The sequence below is a fragment of the Hippocampus guttulatus genome, chromosome 20, assembly GCF_054856545.1.
Source record: "Hippocampus guttulatus isolate MCC_2025c chromosome 20, RoL_Hgut_1.0, whole genome shotgun sequence".
Lineage (NCBI taxonomy): Eukaryota > Metazoa > Chordata > Actinopteri > Syngnathiformes > Syngnathidae > Hippocampus > Hippocampus guttulatus.
The window spans coordinates 5,026,107-5,049,768 of NC_141280.1; the positions used below are offsets into that span (position 1 = coordinate 5,026,107).

Below are 23,662 nucleotides of genomic sequence, written 5' to 3' on the forward strand. Positions count from 1 at the left end.
GGGTTTCTTACCGACACATTTTTCTGCTAGTTCATCTACAAATGGCTCAGACAATTTGGGGCTCCAGTCCCGTGTGTGGATCTGCAAGATGTGCTTTCTGGCCTTCACAAAAGATAAAACAAAATGAATAAAATCAAATACAGACCTTCAAGCAAGTAACACCACCATGACAACTAAGTCCGAGTGAAACACATGAAAACGCACTTTTGAAATCTGATTCTAAGGATGCAACTCACATGAGCAACTTGAGCCTGCCAGCGACCTGGTAAAACGTGTACATTTCAACATCCTCTTGCAGTAATAAGATAAGATTCTCTTCGGTGTTTAACCTCGTAATGCCTTGTCCTCCTGCACTGTTAAAATGTTGGTCTATTTGGTTGTGCCTCTTTCTGATCTATTTTCATGTGGCCAGGTGTAAGGATAGGTGTTTGGCACCTTCTTGGGAGAATATATCATGAGTATGCAAAACTTTTTTTTTTAAAGCTGCAAGCAGTGGTTCCATAAGATTTCAGGTATTCTCTGTATATTTTTTCCCACGACAAAGGCAATGAGGAATAAGTACAAAGCAAAGCGAGAAGCTAAATTTCTCTGGTAGCCATCAGGAGTTAAGAAGAGTTGGCTGGTATGTTGAGTAAGACAACCGGGATAAAAAAAAAAAAACGGCAACAATGACAGTTTCATCACAAGTAAAACACTCAGAGGATTGCTCAAGCTCTTTTTTAACAGCCAACAGCGGCACCAGGATCGAGGTTAGCTACGCCGGCGCCAAAGTGAGCCCGTTGCGTCACCCGCAGAGCACTCCACTTTGATGGGCAGACATCAAGAAGCAAAGTACTCGCTATTGTGAACATGAGGCTTTTCATCATCTTTCATCACACTGGATTGGGGGAGCCCAACTTGGCCAAGGTTTCAACATTGTGCGATTCAGGCAGCTGAACTGATTTTCAATGTGTCCACAAGGCCCTTTATTTGCTCGAGAGCAATGTTTAAAAAGTTGCTACAAGCTCGCTGGCGTAACTGTCTGCAATGTTACGATCGGGGATCACCAATCTTGAGAGTATGAGAGCGAAATGTTTAAAAAAATGTACAGGAAATCGCACTGTTTTTATAAAACAAATTATTTCTGAAAATGGGTGGCCAGTAAGTATTGGGCAGCCAGCAAATGTTACTTTTAATACTTTGTAATGTAGCCTGGGTTGGCAATGATTTGCTTTTTGGTGTCGTTTTCTTGTCAAATCTAAATAACTGTGCAAGATTAAATATGACTAAAATTATCTAAACTCTGCAAGTAGTGCCGGGCCTTATTTCAATGTTGTGCTGTGACTGGTCAGCCCGTGGCTCATTCGCAAGAAACACGGCCTTCAAAACAGGCAAATTTCTGCGAGGCTCAGAACAGAGTATATAAAATGAATAAAAGAAATGTAAAATTCTTGATCCACAGGATATTTTGACAAAAACATTATTTTTGCAAACACAGCGTCTCTCACCGTCCTGTCGGGCAGGTTGAACAGAAACTCCCGATCGAAACGGCCAGGCCTCCGTAGTGCCGGGTCGATCGAGTCAAGTCTGTTGGTAGCACCAATGACCACTATCTCCCCGCGGCTGTCCAGGCCATCCATCAAGGCCAACAGAGTGGACACAATGGAACTTTAAAACAAATAAATTATGCAAAGGCTGGATTTACACTGCAGTTCCACATTCATTTTTTTCATATATATAATATGTACGTACATTCATAGTTTGTTTTTTACACTTCTGACTATGGGTGGGTAATATAGCTTCAATACTGTATCATATTGCCAATATCTCGTGTGTCGTGGGCAGCGACTTCAAAGTTTCACTTTTGGTTTCTGTCAAGACATCCCAATAATGTCGTTTTACCTGTGAATCTGGTCTTGCCTACTGGAGCGAACCGGAGCCAATCCATCAATTTCATCAAAGAAGATAATGGACGGCCTCATCATGTACGCCTTATCAGAAGTAATCATAAACAACATTTAAGATCCTCAACTCTCTATTATGTAATAATTAACAAAATGTGACTTGCCTGGTCAAAGAGGAGACGCAGCTGGCGCTCCGATTCGCCAACCCATTTGCTGAGGCAGTCAGCCCCTTTGCGCATAAAGAAGGAAACCTTGCGCTCACCCTGGCTGCACTCGTTGGCCAGCGCCCGGGCCACTAATGTTTTTCCAGTCCCTGGCGGCCCGTAAAATAAACACCCCCTGTGGAGAGGACATTATTCGGCAGAACATTGTTATGGAAAATCTCAAATCGTGACCATTTTGTAAGATATTTGGAGAAATTAAGGCCACCCCCACATAGGCGCCATGCCACTTCTGTAAATTGTCATATTTTCATCCAGTTCGTAACTTCCCCTCAGGATCAATAATGCAGCTATCTACCTGTAAATACACTGTAGGACAACACAAATTTACGGCAAGACTTCAACTGACCGTGGAGGTTGAATCTTGAATCTCTCAAAGACCTCCGGATAGAGAAGCGGGAACACCACCATCTCCTTCAAGGACTGAATGTGATTCCCGAGGCCACCCACTTGGTCGAATCTCACCTGAAAATAAGGACCTGATTTTTACAAGATGACCACTACCAGGAACAAAGCACTCTCATGTGGGACATGATTTGTCTCACTGAGGTGTCGAGGTTCATGGGGTCCACATCAGCCAGGCTGGCCCCCACTTTGGTCCTATCACGCAGGACCCCACTCGCCAGGTCCTCCGCTGTCAAGTTCATGGGCAAACATCTGCAAGATAGACAAGGGCAGTGGTCGGAAGTTTTCTTTTTCTGACAATTAATTAAACATGCCTCGGGTCAAAATTACCCTAAACCACACAGTCAATGGACCTACTAATAAGATGTATAAACAAAGTTTATTAGATACTTAAAAGCCCTCGTACTTTTGTGTGTTATGTGACAATTTAAGCACAAAATATAGTGAAAAATGAGAGGAAAAAAAGGCATCTCATCACCTGTTCCTGGCCCGAGTCATGCTCTTGCTTTTCCTTCTCTCAAAGCGCTCCTCATCAGAGGACGAGGTTGTGTCGCTGCTGTGGATGGCATGTTTCTTTATCCTAATAAAAAAATTTTTTTTTTTTAAAGGGGAACAAAATCATTAATTTTGCACTCCTCACCGTATATGGCTTCTTCTTGCTGGTGATCTGTGAGTGTCAAAGAGTGTGGGGTTGCTTTGCTTCCGGTTCACTGGCTCTGAGGACATGAAAACATATGACCGGTTGCCACTTGCCTTTGCAAAAAAAAAAAAAAAAAAAAAAAGACATGCAAAGCATGTCGGTTACCAATCGGGGGAGCCTCGTATCTCTGCACAGTCTTGCGCTGTCTCAAGTTGTAAGGCCTGTCGTTCCCCTCCCCTGCTTCCTCTGCTTCATCCCCTTCGTCGTCCTCATCCTCGGCATCCTCCTCCTCTTCCTCCCCATGAGATTCTGCACGTTTCCAAACATTTTCCCGCCGTGACTCGCCTGAGACAAAGAGCTGCCCACGCGAGTCAGCATCTCACCTTCCGTGCCCTCCTCCTCTTCCTCCTGCGTTTTACTCAAGGCTTTGTGGTGCGCAGGCAGGCTGAACGTGTTGCGGCGCATCGACTTCCTCCGCTTCACCCGAGAGTACATGTCCATGTTTTCCTGAAAGAAAATCAGATCACATTGAGCAAGTGTTTGTTGTGGAACTTCAGGGGAAAAGCCTGGCTTTTCCTCCCCGTACCTCCTCTGTGTCTCTGGTCCACATACGGAGGCGCTCCACTTCGCGGTTCTGCCTGATGCTGCTGATGTTGTCCATCTCCTGAAGGACGGCCTCAGCGGTGCTAGATAATGATCCGATAGATTGAAGGCTAGTACAAGGAGGATGCTTGGAGGCGTTAAGACAAAAAAAAACGTCTTTAGGCACTTGTGAATTGGAAGGCTTCAAAGTAGCTTGGACCAAAACGTTGGGAGGTTAGTCAAGAAAAAAAAATGTTAGACAGGAGTGATATCAGTCTAGCTCTAGTTATCAGTCCAGTTTTGTTGCTATCGCTCCGATTAACACTTTTTTCTATCAGTCCAATATACCTGTCAGCTATCGTGCACCCCCAAATAAATTAGTTTTTAAAAAAATCCTGCCATTTTGCATTTTACAGTACCTACTCTCTATTTCCACTAGCAAACCCAAGTGATATTTCTAGGAGCTGGTCAGTTTGGGTTACGAGTGTGCCAAACCGATAATACTGTAGGTTGACTAATTTGTAATTTTTCAACAAAGACAGGCAGGAATTCACAACATTAAAACCTAGAGGAAAACATTCAATGTTGCATGGTTCCACAGTTTCCCCCACCGTGCAATTAAACAGTAAAAGACTGGCCGCTTCAAACTGAGACGAGTAATGCCAAGCCTACACAGTGCTATTCTATGTCTGGATTTGGACGTGGGGTGTTATAGCGCCTGCCTGCTCACCTGTTGACCAGCTGGTCAAACAGCAGGCTCTGGTTGAGGTGTTCAAACTGGCTCTTCCTCACACGGCAGCTCCTCTTCAGCTCCACGTGACCGTTCATGCGTGAGTGGTCACCCTGGCCCAACTCCTCTTTTCGATGGCCCATATGGCCTGCGGCATAAACATAAATAATAATAAATTAAATAAGGAATTCAATCTCTGTCGTAATTTCTTGAGGTTTAACGCCCTGTATTACATTACCGTGCCCATTTTGCATGATGCGAGATGACAACCTAGAAGTAAAAAACACAGGATTTGATTTCAGGTTGGCTGCACTTATTTTATGGTACACAACTTGCAAAAGGTTAGGGACATTGGGCTTTTGGGTGGAATTTCAGGATGAAAAGAAAATACACTAGAACCTTTACAGGTGAACTTAATTTGACTTCTAAACCTTTGAATGAAGCAGTTCTGTACGTTCTACATAACATTCTGTCATCTACTAAAGAGCTGAACGGCATCATTCACAAATCACAACAGGTGTTTGATCCATGAGCCAATACATTTCCTTATTCAAAATAAATGAATATTGAAACAGTCCTTTTCATCAGAATTAAATTGGGTTCTTCCATGAAGATTCGTTTCACCCTGAAATTTCACCGTAAATACGAGGATCACCCAAGACAACATTTAGCAAGCCGACCTGGTGCGGTAGGTGGGAATGTCCCAGCTAACCCTCTGGCCTTTGGTCTGGGCTGAGGGGGACGTGTCGCTGGAACTGGGTTCCGACGTCATCTGCCTGTGTGGCCGCTTGGCAGGCGGGCTGAGCCGCGCACTGCTCACATCACTGCTCATCTCCTTCTGGTCCAGCAAAAAAATGACGTTAAACAGGACCATTGCTTGTGAGCAAACCACTGCATCATTGGGTAACGGAGAGCAGAAACTGTGCTCTTTTTGAACATTGAAGAGAGCACTGTTTAAAATTAGTTCAACTCCACTTTTCCTCACCGACCTAACAGCACATCGTGTGGTGCCGACTATGTCCGTAACATGCTTTCTTTTTTCTGTCCTTTTTCTCAGGATTACCCCCAGACGTTTCTATATTTTGGAAATTTGTCATTAATTTTGACCGCTGTTTTTTTCAGGCAGGATAGTAATTCGATTCTTACAATTAAGCCATTTTATGTTCATATGGTCAGGAGTAACCTATCCTATAGGTGTGTTAAAGGTTGTCTACTCGCACCTTTCATCCAAGTGCTTCTGGGAAATGTCACTCGGATATGAAAGGAAAGTTTCGAAACAAAACAGGTATCTGATGAGGCCCGATGTCTGTCTACACATTTGTATGTCGCTCTTTCTTTAGGATGTTTTGTTGACAGAGCTGAAGTTTTGTACTGGTAATTGATTTTTTTTCATTCTCTCTCCACCCTTTTCTGTAACTCTCGAAGATGTGGTAACACAGGAAATGTGATTTGCTATTGCAGTTTTTTCCCCATTGTTCTGTCTCTCTTGCGTACGTGTGTGTGTGTGTTTTGGCTATTTTCTTTCCTTTTATGTCTGTACAGCATGTCTCTGTAAAATGCCAAGTAAATTGTGACTGACACTGATTTGTTTCCATTCATTGTGTTTTAATAAATGTGTCTCGTTTTGTACGGTTTGTCTCTCTTTATGGTTTCAAGTGGCAACTCCTGCTGGAGTTTTGTAGTGATTATACAGACTTCTTTTTAAATTTTGTTCTCTGACGCACCATTTTGTGACACAAAAAAAGGCTGCTGTCAGTCGAGCTTTAATGTCACACAAAGGAACTAAACCTCCACCGTATTCAATTGGTCATTTGCACCAGCACCAACTAAAAAGCGTTTGTTGTCTAATAAAGGTAATGCATAGTATTAACGCCGTAAAGTTCACCAAGTTCAGACTAGCCTTATACAGAACGTGAGCCAGCCAACTGTTGTGAACCCTTCCCCCACAACAAGGCTACACCGTTGGGCTAGCCTTAGCTCCAGCCCCAGTCGAGCTTTAACCCACTCAGAAAAGTGTGAAATACTTCCACGACGTGCACACACGTTCGCGGTGATAGCTTTCTGTCAGACCCCGTGGTGGGCTTCACCCGAGCAGGCTTAAAACAAGCTGGCGAACGCGAGGCGAGTCGCCCAGCTCCAACTGCCAAACACAAAGAGAACTCAACTTGATGCTAGCAGCTAACGCGGCTAGCCTCCGCTTTGAACGCTTTTAATGCTGCTCGCCGTAAATGACAAGACATACAAAACCCAGTATTAAGGTGTTCGGTTGTGTGCGAGCGTGGCCCGACGGGTGTCAAGCCTGGTGGCGTTGTCATTTCACTGGGGGACGATGCCTCCCGAAGCGTGAGCAGCTCCTTCCAAGGCCAAAGCAACGATTAGCAGCAGCTGTGTTAGCACACCGGGGGGGAAAGAAAGAGGAAATTGGCTTACATGCTCGTCTGTGTTCCGCTCGCTCCTCGACGACGAGCGGGTCCTGGAGGAGATAAAGTGGCCACTGCCCGGTCGTGAGCTTTTCCGTGTGTTCACCATGTTTAATCTCAAGCAAACGGCTCCAAAACCGGCTCCAAACACTGGCTCAAAGAGCACAGCACCGAGACGCCATTCCTCTCTCTCGCTCTTCCTCGCTCTCTCGCTGTCTCTCCCCCTCGCTCTTTCTCCCTCTTGTGTTGGTTCTCTATCTCTCTTCCCTTGTTTCTGTCCGTACACTGTGTTTTTCTTTGTGATGTCAAGTGGTTAAGTTTGTTTTTAGGTTAGTGGCTGACTTTTTCAAGCCGCAACTCAAGCAAGTTTATCATGATTTAACATTAAACATATTTCTTTCATTGTTTTTTTCCCCCTCCTTTGTTGTGTGTCTTTTGTTGACTCCCTTTGTGGACAGTATGTCTCTCTTTTGGACAATGTGGTCATAACTCTCGTTCGGATGATGTCAATTGAAAATTCAGTTTTGTAATTATTTACTATTTATTCTTGCAGGCGATTGTTTTTCCCCCCATACCTGGGTATTATTATTATTATTATATGTTGTGTTATGTATCAACCGTCATAACCAGAATTTTTACTTTTTTTCAAACAATTATATTATACAAATGTTTGCTTCATCTCCGGGAATAATTTTTTTATGAGGTTATGAACAATCGAACAGAAAACTAAACTTATTACGACACTACCTGCCAATTTATGGTGGGGGTCTTGACGTCAGAGAGCTGGTGCCGTAAACCGGTGCAGTAGCTAGCTGCAGATGTTTTAGCCGCAGATTAGTCCTTACACGGAGACCGGTAAATTATTCATTTACCTAAATTACCTCATTTTGAATATTGTTTTGTTAATCTTCGTAAAATCGTTACAGTGCTAGGTAAATTTTGTTACGTCACTCGCGCTCACAATCGTTTTTAATGATGGCCGACGACGGTTGTCAATAATAACCTTACACTTGTAGAAATATTCATCGTTGAGTAGTGTTAAATTAAGAAAACACACAAGATAAATGATGCCCTAAATTACTCAAATGTTTTGTAAATTGCTTTCTATGAAATGTGCTTGCCTTGCATGACTTGTTTTTGCTTTCAGATGGACAAGACGACATGATACACAATGACACTGAGAATGATGACATTTGGTAAGGAGAATGCTTGCTGTCGTGAAACTACAACACATTAAAATAGAGCACCAGTCCAAAGTGTAAAAACTCTTTCTTATACTGTTGAGTGTAAACGTGTCTTAAAGCGATACCTTATGTGTCCAACATATCACACAATAATGCCCCTAAAGTGTAAGAATACGTTTGTTTGGGGGGGTTTTCAAAATAAAATATTGTGCTGAACAGGGTTGCTAGCGATGACAACAAAGAGGAGGCGCCGATGAGGTGCAGCTTCTCTGTAGAAGACCTCCTGGGCGAGGTGGAGAAGATCTGTTATGATACCTCGGGAACGTCCAAGGTCAGGAATGAATGAATGAAGTAATTATTGAATATGTATTCAATATAATCATCCAGCGATTAAGGACCACACACATATAAAGAATAATTATGAGTTCTTTCTGAAAAAATATGACAACATTCTGGTAAGATTGCAACTTCTTGCACTATGTCGTAAAATGATTACTTAATTTTCATATCTTTACCCTGGTACTGCAATGCTTTTTCTTCATTTTTCACTAGGTGGAGATGGTGGTGCGCCTCTGGAAGGACGGCTTCACCGTTAACGACCAGGAGTTCCGTAGCTATTCGGTCCAAGCAAACCAGGACTTCTTGGATGCCATCAAAAGAGGGCGAGTTTTATTTTTAGGTCAATTTGTAACGATAGCCTCAAGTGAATATCATCATCAGTGTTGTGATTTTTAATGCAGGGAACTTCCGTCGGAGTGGGAAAGCCGAGCAGAGGAGGACGAACTGGAGGTCAACGTGGAGGATTTGACGGAGGAAGAGTACGTTCCCAGGAAGAAGGTTTTTCACCCTTTCAGCGGGCAAGGATACCGGCTTGGCAGGTGAGTGGGGTCTTGACCGAAAATAGTGAGATTGCAGGAAATAATTCAGATTGCCTACGCCTTGTGGTCACTTTTAGTTGTACTGGATTTGATTTGATGTGGATTTTTATTGAAATACTTTAAATAAGGTTTGATCACAGTCACCCGAAAACCTTTTTGAAAATATTTCTATTAAATGAATAATACCCTTTGAAATATTAAAAACATAGTCGAATTCATTTGTGCGGCCCGGTAGTCCAGTGGTTAGCACGTCGGCTTCACAGTGCAGAGGTACCGGGTTCGATTCCAGCTCCGGCCTCCCTGTGTGGAGTTTGCATGTTCTCACCGGGCCTGCGTGGGTTTTCTCTGGGTGCTCCGGTTTCCTCCCACATTCCAAAAACATGCATGGCAGGTTGATTGGGCGCTCTAGATTGTCCCTAGGTGTGAGTGTGGGCGTGGATGGTTGTTCGTCTCTGTGTGCCCTGCGATTGGCTGGCAACTGATTCAGGGTGTCCCCCGCCTACTGCCCGAAGACGGCTGGGATAGGCTCCAGCACCCCCGCGACCCTAGTGAGGATCAAGCGGTTCGGAAAATGGATGGATGGATGGAATTCATTTGTATTACTTTTTAATCTGAATAAGAATAAGCAGTTGCTATTCTACTGCCTGCCACAAGATGTCACTCACAATCCAAGCAACCAAAGCCGGTCATGGCGTCCCCCTGATGAGGTGCAAAACGGCTCTGGTTTAATTTTGTCCTCCGCCTGCCATCATCATCAGTTATTAAAGATAAAGATTTAATCTGGCGCATGCTTAATCTCTGGATTGTGTCGGTGCCGCAGCGTGGCCCCCCGAGTGGTGGCCCGCTCGCCATCGGTGCATGAGGACGGCGAATCTCCCCCCATCCCCATGGTAACACTGGACCACGCCCTGCCCGTCACCTCTCTGCAGCTGTGGTTGGCCGACGGCCGCAGGCTGGTGCAGCGCTTCAACCTATCGCATCGGTACGTAGTCACATCGCCAAACAAACAAAAAAACAAAAAAAAACATGTTAATCTGCTTTCTATCTCCAAATGACGAAAAAGATTTCTGCTAGTTTGGATTACGTAATGCTGGTCTGGCGCGCAAATCATAATCTGAGATAGAGTGTGTCTATCAAATCCCACCAGGGGGGATTGGTTGCGTAACCCCCAATGCAGCGTTTATGTAATGGGGGTGAGGAGCTCAAGGATGGAGAGAGCATGATGCCGACCTTGACCAGTCTCCTGTGTGAGTAGGAGACCACTGGTGCTCATGAATAATGGACATTCCCCCTTGCTTGAATGAGGAGAAAGCATGGGACGAGTCACTGCGCCCCCCCCCCCACCCGTAGGAAGTAATGCAAGTAAAAATCCAAATTGTGCGGATTTACATTTGTCCTGCATTGACCTCCAACATGACCAAGTAACTGTTGCGACCTTTCACCCCTTAACTCCCGTCTTCCCCCTGCTCAGGATCGGAGACGTCCACGACTTTGTGTCACGCTGCCAGAGGACCTGCCCGCCCTTTGTCCTGACCACGTCGCTTCCCGTGCGGGAACTCCACGACAAAGAGATGAGCCTCGAAGCAGCGGACTTGGCCAACGCTGTCATTGTTCAGCGGCCCCTCAACACGCATGCCCCCTTTGCTCCATAATCCACCTGTCCCTTTTCACCTTACATCCAAAAATGACATACATACTTTCATAAAGCACCACCAAAAAAAAAAGTCTTCCTAAACTGTGATCGACAATTTTATGCACTCTTTCAACACTGCTTGCATGTCGAGGTTTACATTGAATGTTTGCCTTGTTTTTTTTTTTTTACATCGACTCATTTTTGAATGTATCATGTTATGTGCCTACATCATTTCCAATTCAATTACATGTATTTAAAAAAAAAACTAAGGTTCTTTTGCATATATTTCTTAATTTTACCCTCCCGAGCAACATTCTACCATTTACTTCTTTTCTCATAGCATTGATTTAGTAGAGCAAATATAGAGCAAAGTATAATTAGCACAATAATTTGTCATGTGGTAGTAGGTAGTACTCGTCCCTAAAAGGTGATCTCCATGCCATGATACCACTAACAAAGCAGAATGTCGAATGCTTCACACGGTACTGCCGGAGTAAAAAAATGATGTGGGAAAAATGTGGTCAGTTTCTTCTCACAAGGCACACGCCTCGCGGAGGCTGAATCACTGCCTCTGACATGAAGCCAAACCTCATTGGTAGCATTCCACCTGCCGCTACTTAATTACAGGTATCAGGTACCACTGGCGTGAGCCAGAATGTTGGCGTCTGCGGATTGTCTGGCGGCGTCAATGCTGGATTCTCAAACACAGGTAGGGAGGGAATTTATTTAAACTGTGTCATGTATGTTATTTAGTAGCTACTATTTTGAAAGGGGGTTTTTGGACTTCCGGGCTTCCATCTTGTGCAAGCAGTTCCGTGGAAATGTGATTGTCATGTTGAGAGCCATCAGGGACGGCTGCTGGTTCCAACTGGTTCCATTGATGCTTCACCATGAATCACACAAGGAGGTTAAAAGGAGGTTAACATCACGTACACCTCAAAATTGGGCTGTGTACTAAGTTCATCCAAGTTCGCAGCTCTTCTATCAAACTGAAATTTCAGTTTAAAAAAAATGCTGATTGATGTTTTTAATTATTCTACAGTCTACTTTCCATATAAAGCAAATGTGTGTCAAAAACGGATGCTGCTTCAAATTCAAACTGAATCAATATTTCTTAGATCACATACACAGTTGTAAAAAGTATAATGCATAGTGAATTGCCTGGACCAATTTTGAAATTATTATTTCAACGCTATGTTTGTGTGTGCGTGCGTGCGAATGTATGAATGAGTGTTGCAGTACACCATGACGGTCGCGCGAGGTCGCCTCAGCAGTGTACGGACAGTTGACTGTTTCTTTTTTTACACCCACACACACACGCATACACATTCTCGTGTCTCTTCGTCCGTGTGTGGTTCTTGTCCGCAGTTTCCTTCTCATCCCGCCCGGCCGCCGACACTGCGCTCCCGGCGCACACACCCATCAACCCACCGCTGTACGGAGCTATCCTCTTTTCCACTAATAGCAGGTAAGACAACATATGAGCCTAGTGTTTATTCGTATCTTATTTTGGGGAGGATATGTTGCGTGTTTTATATAAAATATATACATTATTAATGTATATTGCCAGGAATAGTAACACACGGGACGAGCGTTGCATGCCGTTTGCACTCAGCAGGCAAAGCATTAGGTACACCTCATTCACAAACTAGTGAGGAAATTATACTTAAAAATATAATGAGCATCAATTAGACTGTATATTATGATCAGCCATCTTTTTGATATTTTTGGTCATTTAGCTACATTGTATTATTAAAATGCTTACAAGATCATCCCCCACTACACATTTCTTATTATTGTCCTTTCCTGAGGAGAAAACTAGTCATCTTCATGTTACCATAATTTGCCATATTAAAAGTGTTGTGTTTTGTTGCATTTAAATGCACAGGAACCTGAGGAGGTGATCCATTTCTTTTCATGAGCTCATCGACAGGACAGGAATGTGTTTGTTGTTGTTACGGTTTCCATCCGAGCTAAATAAGACCAAAATACCATAAATTGGTATTATATTACCATATATACAGATGTTGAGAATATAATAAAACTACCAAAAAGCAGCATTGAGGAGTTGTATCTCAAATCAACTTTGATAATCTCTGTCTCTCTCTCTCGCTCTCTCTCTCTCTTATACACACACACACACACACACACATATATATATATATATATATATACACACACACACACATATATATATATATATTCCTTTATTTTTTGGAAAGTGTGTAGGTAATATAATATTGTCAAATTCACACCAAATAACAAAAAACGCATTATTATCTTGACAAAGGCAGATGTAAGGATGATGTGTAGCTAATAAAGTCAGTGGTTTGTGTTTACCATTTAGGAGTGTGATAGTGTGTATTCCATTTTGGAATTAGGCGCACAGATGTGCGTCAGCATTCCTGAGCTTGCATGTTGTGCACACTTGTTATTGACTATATATCTATTTTGTGTCCTGTTTGTGTTTGTGTGCATGTTTGTGTGTGTGTGTCGTCCCCTGGTCTGGCCTCCCCGTTCCAGCGCACAGTATTATGTGAATGGCGGCAGAAGGCGTCCGAGTTGTCCAGGAGGAGCAGGAGGAGGAAGAGGAAGAGGCGGCGCAGTCAGATCTCCCGCCACGCAGTCAGAGCCACATTCAATTCCCGCCCCGCCTATTGGCGCACACCCGCAGTCTCAGCCACACGCACTTTGGCGCGGCCTCACAGAAAAAGCGCACCTGCCGCCTCACCCACAGCCTCTCTGCCATGGCCCGCGGGGAGAACGGCACCCACGGGGGGCTGGCTACGGCAGGAAAGATGCTCAAGCCCACTGAGACGCTGTTAGATGCCAAAGTCCCTCAGCAGGTAAGACCAATCACACATAATATACAACTCCCCCCCCCCCCCTCACCCCCCAAAAAATCCATGACCTACAAAGAATTGGTTGGTGATATTAGTGTTGACACATGTGCTGAGCGATGCAGTTTTTCTTTTCTCGTGAATAACATGAGGCGGGACATCCTGTTTATCCCCCTTTGATGCTGGCGGGAGAGTTGAGAAGGAAGGAATAATAAAGACTTCGGAGAAGATTGATAGAAGAGTTCACGGCATATTTTTGCACATCATCAGTGGCGTGGAGCCAGCAAAAACACTTTGATTTCCTCTCCAATTAGCTGTAATTGCAGCGAGAGCCTCAGCCTTTACTTACCTCTGACCCCACTAGTCCTGCGATGGAATAATTACACGCCTCCGTCCTGGTAATTGTCGCTCCTTCATGTTTTGACAGGGCGGCGGTAATAACAGCATTTCACTCTGAGATGTGGTCGCTTTGGTGTTTTTTTTTTGGCTTTGAATCGCATGATCGCTTTTATTCAGCACTTAAAGTTGGCCTCAATTTCAACGGTTGACTGGAAACGATGCATTGTTAGCATAATCACCGGGTCAACAATGGAAAATCAAAGCCTGTTGACTCTTCCGTAAAAATGTTTCGCCGCATCGCTTTCGATTTGACACCATTATTGTTTCAGTCTTTACGCTCATCTGCCGAAATGCAACATTGTCATATGGACACGAAATATTTCAACATGGAAAAGAGAGACAAAAATAACGGTTTCGAAAATGATCGCGTTTGCCTAAACATCATACTCAGTCAATCTCAATCTGCAAAAATGAAAGCCCTTCACATTTTTGACAATATCACAAAATAATGACTCCTCATTACGAACCGAACCGTTGAATACAAAAAGAGATCGTGCGCATGATTGTGCCTCTCGTAACCACGCAGAGGCATCTTTGGATTCGTTACTCATCATTTCATCACTGGTTTTCTGGGAATTCTAAGTTGGGGGTGTCGAAAAAAAAAATCACCATTCATTATTCAAAGTGACGCATGGTGGAGGTATTGTTGAAAATAGAAACCCCTGAGGAAGGAAATTGCATCAAACTTGACTTGAAATGTTAAAGTTAAATGAATGACTAATTGTGACTCTTAAAATTAGTGTACAAAGGTTTTGGGACATTGTCACTCATAATCATTAAGAATTGTTTTGCAATGTCAACTAATCTAAGGGTAGCCTTGGACTTTAGCGCAGCGTGTACTAATCATAGGGAGCAAAGTGGAACGTTTACTGTTCCCTGAATGCCTTCTTCTAACAAAAAATAAAAATAAACAGAGCAAACAGAATACATCAATAAAGACTTCACCGCCTTGTTATTTACATGGAGACTTTCCACACCCTCATCATTTTTACTTCTGCAACCTCAGCCCGACCCGAACAGCCCGACACTTTTAAACCTTTAAATACGGATGCTGGGCACTTGCTGGCAAAACCAAATTTCCCAAATCAGAGGCACGCTCACCTCCCAAAAGTCTGCTTGGCATTCCCCCCCCCCCCCCCTCACAAATAGAATATGCTAATTGCACACTCCTGTAGCGGACTGCAAATGTGACTGTAAACTTGTGAGGCCTCTGCATACTGTGAAAAGTGGAAAGTAAATACCTCAATCTGGATGGATAGGCATCTTTGGTTGGCAATATACCAAATTATCATAAAATGTTAAAATTATTGACATTTTTTTTCTTCTCCCTCTCCTGTTAGACCGACTTAAGTCAAAAGCTATCAATGTGCAACAAGCTGTGTTTCGCCATCGGCGGCGTCCCCAAAGAGGTTGCCGCCAGCGCCACCGCCTTCTTCCTGCAGATTTACCTGCTGGATGTTGCCCAGGTGAGCCATAATAACGCTGGCGTAACATATATAAAATAGCCTAACCGAGCCAATAAAAATGTCTGTCCCACACAGATCAACGCCTTCCAGGCCTCTATGGTGCTATTTATCGGAAAAGCCTGGGGAGCTGTGGTGGATCCTGTGGTGGGCTTCTTCATCAACAAGACCAAGTGGACCAGGATTGGTCGACTGATGCCTTGGTGAGACCCCCCCCCCCCCCCGCCCAATCCATGGAAACTATGTTTGCATCACCATACACAAACAGGAAGACTCAAAATAATTTGGGTCGTATAAATAATACACCAACAGGAAGTCAAAAATTCAGTTGAAAGTTCGAGCTGCTTGCTTGTGTTTTTTTTTTTTTTGGGGGGGGGGCATCAAGAAAACCCTCCGCCTATGGCTAATGGCATTTTAATTGTGCTTTTCCCGACGCGCCCTGCACCAAGCTGCTGTGTTTACGTAACGCTTCATTTCAAATTTGGGCAACATCCACCACCACCGGAGCCTTTTTTTGGCTCTTTAGCATCCTGGATTTCCTTGTGCCAAGCTTTTACTGCTGTGATGGACTTAAGAAGTGGGCTGCTCTGTGTAAAGCAGCTGACGTAAATACACAGACACCCTTTAATGCTGCTTGTGCCTTGTGTATTGTCGATCACATACATATACTGTGTAAGCAGATCAGGTTTGGAAGACGTCCAAGTAAGAGCAGACAGAGGCCCAGTTTAACCACCTTGGCTGATTCTGGAGAATGTGGGCGAGTTTGTTTCTGGAGTCTGCTGCGGTTCACGCGGCATCTTTTGATACGCCGGGTTTGACGGGTTTGTCCTTATTTTGCCTCGCTGGTTGACGGACAGGCAGAAAGTGCATTTCCGCCCCATCTCGCACGTCCTGTCAACCAGCAGCCGTAAATAGATAAACGAAACACAAAACAAGTGTAAAAAGTAATGAACCACTGTTTTTGGTGCACCACCATGCAGCTATTTGCTTAATGTTAACAAACAGCAGAAATCACCACAGACAGGCGAACAAATAGTATCTATCGATGTGTCAGTATTGTGTTTTAAGGAACAGATATTTGAACACAAACGGTGCATCAACACATGTAGACAGACAGTTTAACAGTACTCACAGGCATATGTTCTTGATCCAATTTTCCGGTTACTTCTGCCCGACTGTATTATACTTCCCCCTGGTGGCCAGGTGGTACACACCAGATGGACGAGTTAATCATCCTCCGCATTCTGTTGAATTCTTTACATTCTAATTACGTTATTACTGTGTGTTTTAAGTATAGTGTTAAAGTGTGCTACTTTTGCTGGAGTGACGAGGTTGGAACGGATGAATGGTATTTCTATTCCGTTAATGACGAAGTTTCTCAAAAGGCACCGCTGCGTTCGATTTGTTCCCATTCTTAGTTGTCATGAAGTCAACAACAAAGATTCCTTGAAATACCAAGAAGTAAAAGTTCTCAATGAGGTGTAGCCTCAAGTAGCGCTTATGTTACCTTTCGATCCCCTCTGTTCCTTTGCGCCTCATCCAATTAACTCATTTTAAATAAGCCAAATGACAACCATGATTGTCTTCTTATCAGCTCGATGCCTTGCAGGTAGTGAGTCTTTTGTGCGTCACCTTGCAGCACATTTTCCATTCACGCATTCCATGGACTCCCCATCCAACCCTTCTCGGCATCCCCTCCCCTAATAGTGCAGCACCAGCGTTGTACGTCGTCTTTTGTTATTGCAAACAATCGGGAGGACAGCGGCGCAACGCAGCCGGACGCTACCAGAAGCCACTCGGGCTCTCACGCTTCATTATTCCTGTTTGTGCTTCATTGGGTCATAGGTTGTTTGTTGTTGTTGTTGTTGTTTTTGGGGGGGGGGGTTGGCACAGTCAAATACCGTCACTTTTTTTTGTCCTTTCAAAAATGTAGCTGGTCCCGGTTCATACAATGGAAAAAATGTTTTTAAAAAAATGTTTGCCTTGAATCAGCTCAATGCAAATGTATGAGTTGGCTCAATGCAAACGTATGTATTATACAACAAGGTTTAAGCAGACAGCTTAATTTAACTTAGCTTAGTAAAGTGACCCGATTCTGAGGTTACATAATGGCGTAAAGCAGACACTGTTTGATTGACAGCTGTGGTTCAAATGGCGTCCCAAACCCCCTTACCCCTCTCCTGCAGGATGCTGGGCTGTACGCCGTTCCTGGTGGTGTCCTACTTCTACCTCTGGTACGTGCCCCCCTTCGCTACCGGGAGGTTCGTGTGGTACCTTGGCTTCTACTGCCTCTACCAGACCCTCATCACAGTGAGTACCATTCTCGCTACATGAACCATTTAGACCGCCACAAACGTATTGTACGTGTACCGTCCCAAACTGCAAAGATTTTGTGACAAGGATAAAGAAAAAAAGCACAAGTCTTGGGTACCAGTACCTCAGTGACTAGGGTGCCATGCCATCCCACTGGCCTTATCACACAGACAAGGATACCACTTCACTGACAAGGGTGCCACCCCACTGACAGGCGTACTCTGATCCCAAATGCCAGTTGCACTCCCATTCGCTGATGCAAACGTCACTCACCACGTCAGGCTCCGCCTTTGAAAGGCACACGTATTCAGAGTCAGAGATACGACAGTGTAGAAGTTGAGAATTATGACTCGCTGTGGACAAAAAAAATATGAATACCTGCACCTCACATGCATAGTTTGTCGATGTTGTTATGAAATAATCCAAATCCATGACGATTCAATTAACCGATGCAATCATTGGCAGATAAAATACTGACAAGGGTACAACCCCCACTGACAAACTCACTACCGCGCTATTGATGTCCCATTTTATACTCAACCCCTCACGTGCAAATGTCAACTTTCAGTTGAAGGTGAAAGTTAATAGGAGGAGTAATCACATCTGGGAATCACCCTCGTTGTCAGACTTTCGAGCCCGCGGGCTTTTGGGGCGCTGCCCTTCCCCTCAAAGGGAAAGTGGAGCTATTCCCGGCGCCTTTTGTCATCACGCTCCATTCATCTCTGTTTGGCCTGTAATAGCATGCCGCGCTATCTAAGTATACAGTTGTAAAATATATACTGCTTCAGGCTGTTTGAGGATCATCAGAATGAAATAGCATGCTGTTATGGATATAGTTTGAAATCAACAGGGCTCTTATGCTGACATTTAAAAATATAATAGCGCCTAATGTCATTCCAGAATAACTGGTTGAAGATCAATTGAAAATGAACTGACCGTGATCTGACATCGTTGGGGGGGGGGGGGGGGGTAAATATGATTCTATGCGTCTTTCTGCGCTGTAATCAGCTTCTTTTTCTTTCCCTGGTAGTGCTACCACGTGCCTTATTCCGCTCTCACCATGTTCCTGAGCACAGACCAGCGGGAGCGCGACTCGGCTACAGCCTATCGTAAGCTCCTTCCTACCCGTCAGTCATTTGTTGATCATTTGGGAATGATGGAGCAACTGTACGTTTTTTACTGTCAGGGATGACTCTGGAGGTGTTGGGAACCCTGGCCGGTGCTGCTATCCAGGGCCAGATCGTGGCCAGTGCCCACAGACTCAAACACTGCCAGGGAGACAACAGCACCATTAATGCATTCAACAACAGCGGTGGGGCCGATGTGATCCGGAGTTTGGTGCGCTCTGAAGAATATATGTCACATGCTGTAAGGAAAAACAGCATTTCAGTATGAAAGAATGCCATTAGCGTCGAAAATGCTTGTGAATGTTGAAGGGCTGAACCTGAAACTTTGCTTTTCACCGTACGGCAAGAATAAATCTCTCCGATCATCTTTTGTTCAAAAAATCAATAGTGTTCTTGCTGTTAGAGTAAAGTGGCTGTGATTTGGTTGTGACGAAGAGACTGTTTTTGTCCAAGCAGACACACATGCAGGCGGCTTGTGTCGCGAATATTAGTGTTTGTGTGGTACTTTAGGGTGGAAAAGTAATGTGATAGGTCGCATGTTGGGATTTTGGTTTTTGGCCGCAGCTATTTGGGCCTGGCTTGTTCTTTCCGACACACTTTGGTTGAAGCCTCCTCGGTGGTTTGGGCAAAGGCAAATAATGCTGGCCGGAAAGCGAAGCAAACAAATGCACTGAAGAGCAGAGGGGCGCTATTTTTGGCGTCTGAATTGCTGTTCCGATTTATTCACAACTGTATTCTGCAAGGGGAAAGCAGCATACAGTTGTGAAGCACTGCAACACAACTATACAACAAGGGAAGATTAGGATGCCTTTTTTTAGGACATTACACTGATTAAAATGGAGAAAATTATGCCGTCTTTTTTTTTTCTGGTTGCAGAAGGAAGTTTACATGATCGCTGCGGGTGTCATCGGGGGAATCTTCCTAGTATGCACTGTGGTCATGTTCTTGGGAGTCAAAGAAAAAGATGGTGAGGCCTGACAACTATCTAACATTTGCATCATAGAAACAGAACAATTAAATAACCAGCTAACCTGAATAAAAGCTCAGTAGCTGACCTTAGCAGATACCCAGCTACAAACAGCATATGCTAAGTAGTTAAGCAGCAAGTAAATATTGTAACAAAGTACCAAGATGACTTATTAAGCAGATAACTAACTAAGCGGACACCCTTTTAACGTAAACGTCATTATAACGACCAGATTTTTCCCACAAAATTGTGAAAATGCCTTCGTTACAGCGAACTGTGGGAAGCTAACTGCCGCCGCGACATTGCTTATGAACAAAATGCACAGCGTGGGATTCCCCTGCGTTTCTTAGCAACTTTACTGATCGACTCGTACTTTGTTGTACTTCCGGAGGCACGGCACGGTCCTGAGTACATCGTCTGAAAACATGTCTGGTAAACGGAAGCAAATCTCGCTGTAGGTGAAGGCTGAAATTGTCTCTCACTTTCGAAAGGGAGTCACCCAGACAAACCTCAGCCAAAACTACAAATTGGCAAATTCAACTACTTCGACAATCATCCGTAATGGCAAAATAATCATGGCAGAGTTCGAGGCCAACAAATTGAAAGATGATCGTAAACGGTTTTGGGGCGCGGCACATCCTGAACTGAAGACGGCGCTTTTTATTTGCCGACTGAATGTAATTGACCTGATTATCAAGGTCAAGGTCAAGGTCATCTTTATTATCACATATGCTCTGTGTACAACATACAGCACAGGTACATCGTAGTTGGCGGTCATTTTATTAGAAATAGTTTCAACAAACTACCGTTAGAACATACAAATTCGTGAGGTCCCTCGAGCCACGTTGTAACAAGGTTCGATTGTTTCATCAAAAAAAGTATATGTTCGCAAAAATAATCAGACATGTGCTGTCCTGATTCTTATCTAGATCCATACGCACCAAAGACGGAGAAGCAGATTCCGTTCCACCGCGGCTTCATCATGGTGATGCGTCACGGGCCATACCTCATTCTCACCGCCGCCTTCCTTTTCATCCTGGTGGCCATTCAGGTAAAAAAAAAACGCCGGCCCAATCGATGCTAATGGGTCCCGGGCCGGTCGGCGGATCAATGGAGTGCAAATCCCGCTTTCTATTTCCGTTACGTTTGGTGCCGCTATCTCGTGTGACGCCTTCTTGCTTGTTGTGTGCAGCTGGTGCAGAACAATTTTGTCCTCTTCTGCACATACGCCGCCGACCTGAGGGAACACTTCCAGAATATCGTGCTGACCATCCTGGTGAGTTGCCACTTGTTATTTATGCATTTGACAGTTTTTACTTTTGGAACTTATAGTTGTTAATTTAGTTGTAACTTATGTGTCGCTGTTGTTACTTGTGTGTGTTATGGTTGTTGTTGTTGTTTTTTTTTTTGTGTCTACTTTGTGTGCTGTCAGGTGTCTGCAGTAGTAAGCATCCCTCTGTGGCAGTGGTTCCTGCAGAAGTTTGGGAAGAAGACAGCAGCTTTTTGCGGCATCACGGTGAGCCTATCCTCACACTTGTATTACGATTAAAATAAGTATTAATACAACTCTGCGATTTGGAAGTGGTGAGTGCCATCATTTTCTGCACCTGACATGACCAAAAATTCATTTGAGGTCAATCTTTGTCCCACCAGTGGATCATGCCCTTCACAATGATGCTGGTGTTCATCCCCAACGTGGTGGTGGCGTACGTGGTGGCCGTGTCTTCCGGACTCAGCGTCGCCGCCTCGCTCCTTCTGCCCTGGTGAGACTCCATTCAAATGGTACAGTGTCTGCGTCAAAGCTGCCGTTTTGAAAGCGAATATGACGGCAGGTCCATGCTTCCGGACGTGGTGGACGACTTTCGGCTGGCCAACCCGTACTGCAAAGGTCATGAGGCCATCTTCTACTCCTTCTACGTCTTCTTCACCAAGTTCGCCGCCGCTGTCTCGCTGGGCGTGTCCACTCTGTGCCTGGAGTAAGTCACCATCATGCGTTTCATGAACAGACACACATAAAAAAAGTCATACAAATCTATGCCCCAAAACATAGAAGAAGTCTTCCATTTTGGTTTTCTTCAACCCAAATTTTTTCACTCATCCCCAGGTTTGCGGGGTACGAAAACGGGGCCTGCAAGCAGCCGGTGGCTGTGGTGTTCACGCTTAAACTGCTCATCGGTGCCGCTCCAGTGGCCTTCATCATCACAGGCCTCATGATCCTGCTCTTATACCCCATCACAGAAAAAGTGCGACTGCGTAATAAACTACACTTGGATGAGCTGCGGTGAGTCACAATCAAGTTTCTCTCAGTAGCATGAAACGTGGTAGGCATGTTTATCGTGAGTCGAACTACAAAAAAGTTTCAAGAAAAAATGGAGGAAAAGATATTGTGGTTGGAAGGATCCATTTTGGGGGTGAATTATTTTTAACATTTTCAGGGATCCTTCAAAAGACAAACTCATCCAAGAGATGTTCAATTGCTACCAAATTTAAAGCATGTACTATTTATTGGACAGATGGAAAGTGCAAAATATTTGGTAGTCGAACAGTAAAAGTAAACGTATGCATATATTTTGGTTCGGTTCATGGTGAGTAGACCCCCAAAAAAGTTTTGGTTTGAAGCAAGGCATTAGATAAGGTCCTGGAGCATGGCAGCAATTTAATTATTCAACTGTGTATTTCTTTCTTTTTTTTCTTTTTTTTTATATAAAACACAGGAAACAAAGCAGTGCTTCCAGAAGTTCAGATGACTTGGGCGTGATGTGAATTGGAAAAAAAATTCCGGACGCCGGACACATATTCCAGCGGTGCATGCTGGGAAATTGATTGGTGCCATTGGTGTATATTACACTGGGATTTGATTTGTTTTTGACCGTGAACGTTTTTTTTGTTTCAGCATGTACTGTATAGCAATGATATAATAATATGAGTATCCAAACAAATGAATGTATAACGGGGTTTATTTCCCCCCAGCCCCCTCTTTCCTTGCTGTGTCTCGTTGCTCTGCAATACTGTTATTTATTATTTATGAATCGTGTGAGAGTATTACGACACGATAAGGCGGCGAGGGCTTGATGTTTGGTGACTTTGGTGAGGAAGAGAGATGAGGAGAGTCAAGAATAAGCCACAAAGCTATGAAAAAATAATGTCTATTTTTTTTTAAAAAGATAGTTGTGATCTCCTCGTAGCATTCTTCACCTACTTCTGTGTGTGTGTCGTTCCCTCGTTAGATAGATAGATAGAATTTGATATTAAACTTGCTCAAAAGGGAAATATTGTGCAATCCAGAAGTTTTCCTTTTTTTAACCCCCATTTTATTTCATCTCCAATAGATGTTGGACAATCAGTGTGGATTGAGGACAATATGAATGACATATTTGGTGCTGAGACAATCAGACCAATGCGGTGTACACGTGTCAGATCAAGTCTCGGGATTGAGATTGTGTACATTCCCATCTGATTATTATTATGATGCCAAGAGCCCTGCAATAAAACCCTCCTTTGTGATTGCTTTTATCTCATTTTTCATGATGAGTGGAATGAGCCTGTTTGGAATCACACCCTTACATAGCACAATATAGCGCTCTATATTGTTACATGACCATTTTGTTGTGCTATTCAAATGTGTACTGAGTTTAAGTAATCTGATATGTATTACCTGATAAAAAAACAAAACAAACGACAGTCACTAGAAAAGCAACTATGATGCATTGCATTGATGTAGAAAAGTAAGTTTTAGTATTCCAGAGTATTGTATATATATGGAGCAATGATGTCACAAAAGTAAGTGCTTGATTTGTGTTACTCTTGTCAAATACACTCATCTTAAAATAAGAAACATGTGTTTATTTGTTTAATATTTATTTTAGAAGGTATTTGGGTTACGTTATGTACCGGTACTGTTGATGCTGTGTTGTAATAATTTGACTGCAATGATGTGCAGTTCAGAATCTATTTTATCTCATAACATGACAAAAACA

General features: G+C 43.7%; 3 protein-coding genes across 8 annotated transcripts in view; 2 read left to right on the forward strand and 1 right to left on the reverse strand.

Annotated features, from left to right (window-relative positions):
* LOC147187666 (ATPase family AAA domain-containing protein 2B-like) overlaps positions 1-7,088 on the reverse strand; it is a 39,127-nt gene extending 32,039 nt beyond the window's left edge. For 2 of the 5 annotated variants that reach the window (XM_086100401.1, XM_086100400.1), the window contains exons 1-15: positions 6,892-7,088; positions 5,142-5,299; positions 4,700-4,731; positions 4,462-4,609; positions 3,736-3,835; positions 3,533-3,656; positions 3,315-3,458; positions 3,150-3,225; positions 2,988-3,089; positions 2,650-2,761; positions 2,454-2,569; positions 2,048-2,222; positions 1,882-1,970; positions 1,488-1,647; positions 12-102 (exon numbers count right to left, since the gene is read on the reverse strand). In XM_086100401.1, coding sequence (XP_085956527.1) covers positions 12-102; positions 1,488-1,647; positions 1,882-1,970; positions 2,048-2,222; positions 2,454-2,569; positions 2,650-2,761; positions 2,988-3,089; positions 3,150-3,225; positions 3,315-3,458; positions 3,533-3,656; positions 3,736-3,835; positions 4,462-4,609; positions 4,700-4,731; positions 5,142-5,299; positions 6,892-6,990 — 1,726 coding nt within the window. In that variant the 5' untranslated portion in view covers positions 6,991-7,088. Of the gene's footprint in view, positions 1-11; positions 103-1,487; positions 1,648-1,881; positions 1,971-2,047; positions 2,223-2,453; positions 2,570-2,649; positions 2,762-2,987; positions 3,090-3,149; positions 3,226-3,314; positions 3,459-3,532; positions 3,657-3,735; positions 3,836-4,461; positions 4,610-4,694; positions 4,732-5,141; positions 5,300-6,891 lie in introns of those variants that run through there. The other 3 variants (XM_086100402.1, XM_086100403.1, XM_086100404.1) reach the window with 3 other exon arrangements.
* Positions 7,089-7,640: 552 nt separating this feature from the next.
* Positions 7,641-10,957, forward strand: LOC147187667 (UBX domain-containing protein 2A-like). Its single transcript, XM_086100743.1, has 7 exons — positions 7,641-7,736; positions 8,029-8,077; positions 8,285-8,396; positions 8,618-8,727; positions 8,806-8,943; positions 9,764-9,925; positions 10,415-10,957. Exons 2-7 carry the CDS (start codon positions 8,043-8,045, stop codon positions 10,593-10,595), a joined length of 738 nt encoding a protein of 245 aa, XP_085956869.1. The 5' UTR covers positions 7,641-7,736; positions 8,029-8,042; the 3' UTR covers positions 10,596-10,957.
* A 226-nt stretch (positions 10,958-11,183) lies between these two features.
* Positions 11,184-23,189, forward strand: LOC147187668 (sphingosine-1-phosphate transporter MFSD2B-like). 2 transcript variants are annotated; one of them, XM_086100741.1, is made up of 16 exons: positions 11,184-11,285; positions 11,945-12,044; positions 13,100-13,422; positions 15,156-15,281; positions 15,357-15,481; positions 17,465-17,588; positions 18,622-18,700; positions 18,778-18,959; positions 19,595-19,685; positions 20,615-20,736; positions 20,878-20,961; positions 21,118-21,201; positions 21,339-21,448; positions 21,518-21,661; positions 21,790-21,966; positions 22,400-23,189. In XM_086100741.1, exons 3-16 carry the CDS (start codon positions 13,117-13,119, stop codon positions 22,446-22,448), a joined length of 1,803 nt encoding a protein of 600 aa, XP_085956867.1. In that variant the 5' UTR covers positions 11,184-11,285; positions 11,945-12,044; positions 13,100-13,116; the 3' UTR covers positions 22,449-23,189. The 2 variants fall into 2 exon arrangements, with proteins under 2 accessions (XP_085956867.1, XP_085956866.1); XM_086100740.1 differs by having other exon boundaries at positions 11,184-12,044.
* The last annotated feature ends 473 nt before the right edge of the window (positions 23,190-23,662 follow it).

Excerpts from the sequence above, each read along its gene's own strand:
- LOC147187667 (XM_086100743.1), top strand. The coding sequence starts at position 8,043 with ATGATACACAATGACACTGAGAATGATGACATTTG. Across the intron at positions 8,078-8,284 it reads ACTGAGAATGATGACATTTG|GGTTGCTAGCGATGACAACA; the intron begins GTAAGGAGAATG and ends TGTGCTGAACAG. Across the intron at positions 9,926-10,414 it reads CGCTTCAACCTATCGCATCG|GATCGGAGACGTCCACGACT; the intron begins GTACGTAGTCAC and ends CCCCCTGCTCAG.
- LOC147187668 (XM_086100740.1), top strand. The coding sequence starts at position 13,117 with ATGGCGGCAGAAGGCGTCCGAGTTGTCCAGGAGGAGCAGGAGGAGGAA. Across the intron at positions 18,960-19,594 it reads AAGAATATATGTCACATGCT|AAGGAAGTTTACATGATCGC; the intron begins GTAAGGAAAAAC and ends TTCTGGTTGCAG. Across the intron at positions 21,202-21,338 it reads CAGCTTTTTGCGGCATCACG|TGGATCATGCCCTTCACAAT; the intron begins GTGAGCCTATCC and ends TTGTCCCACCAG.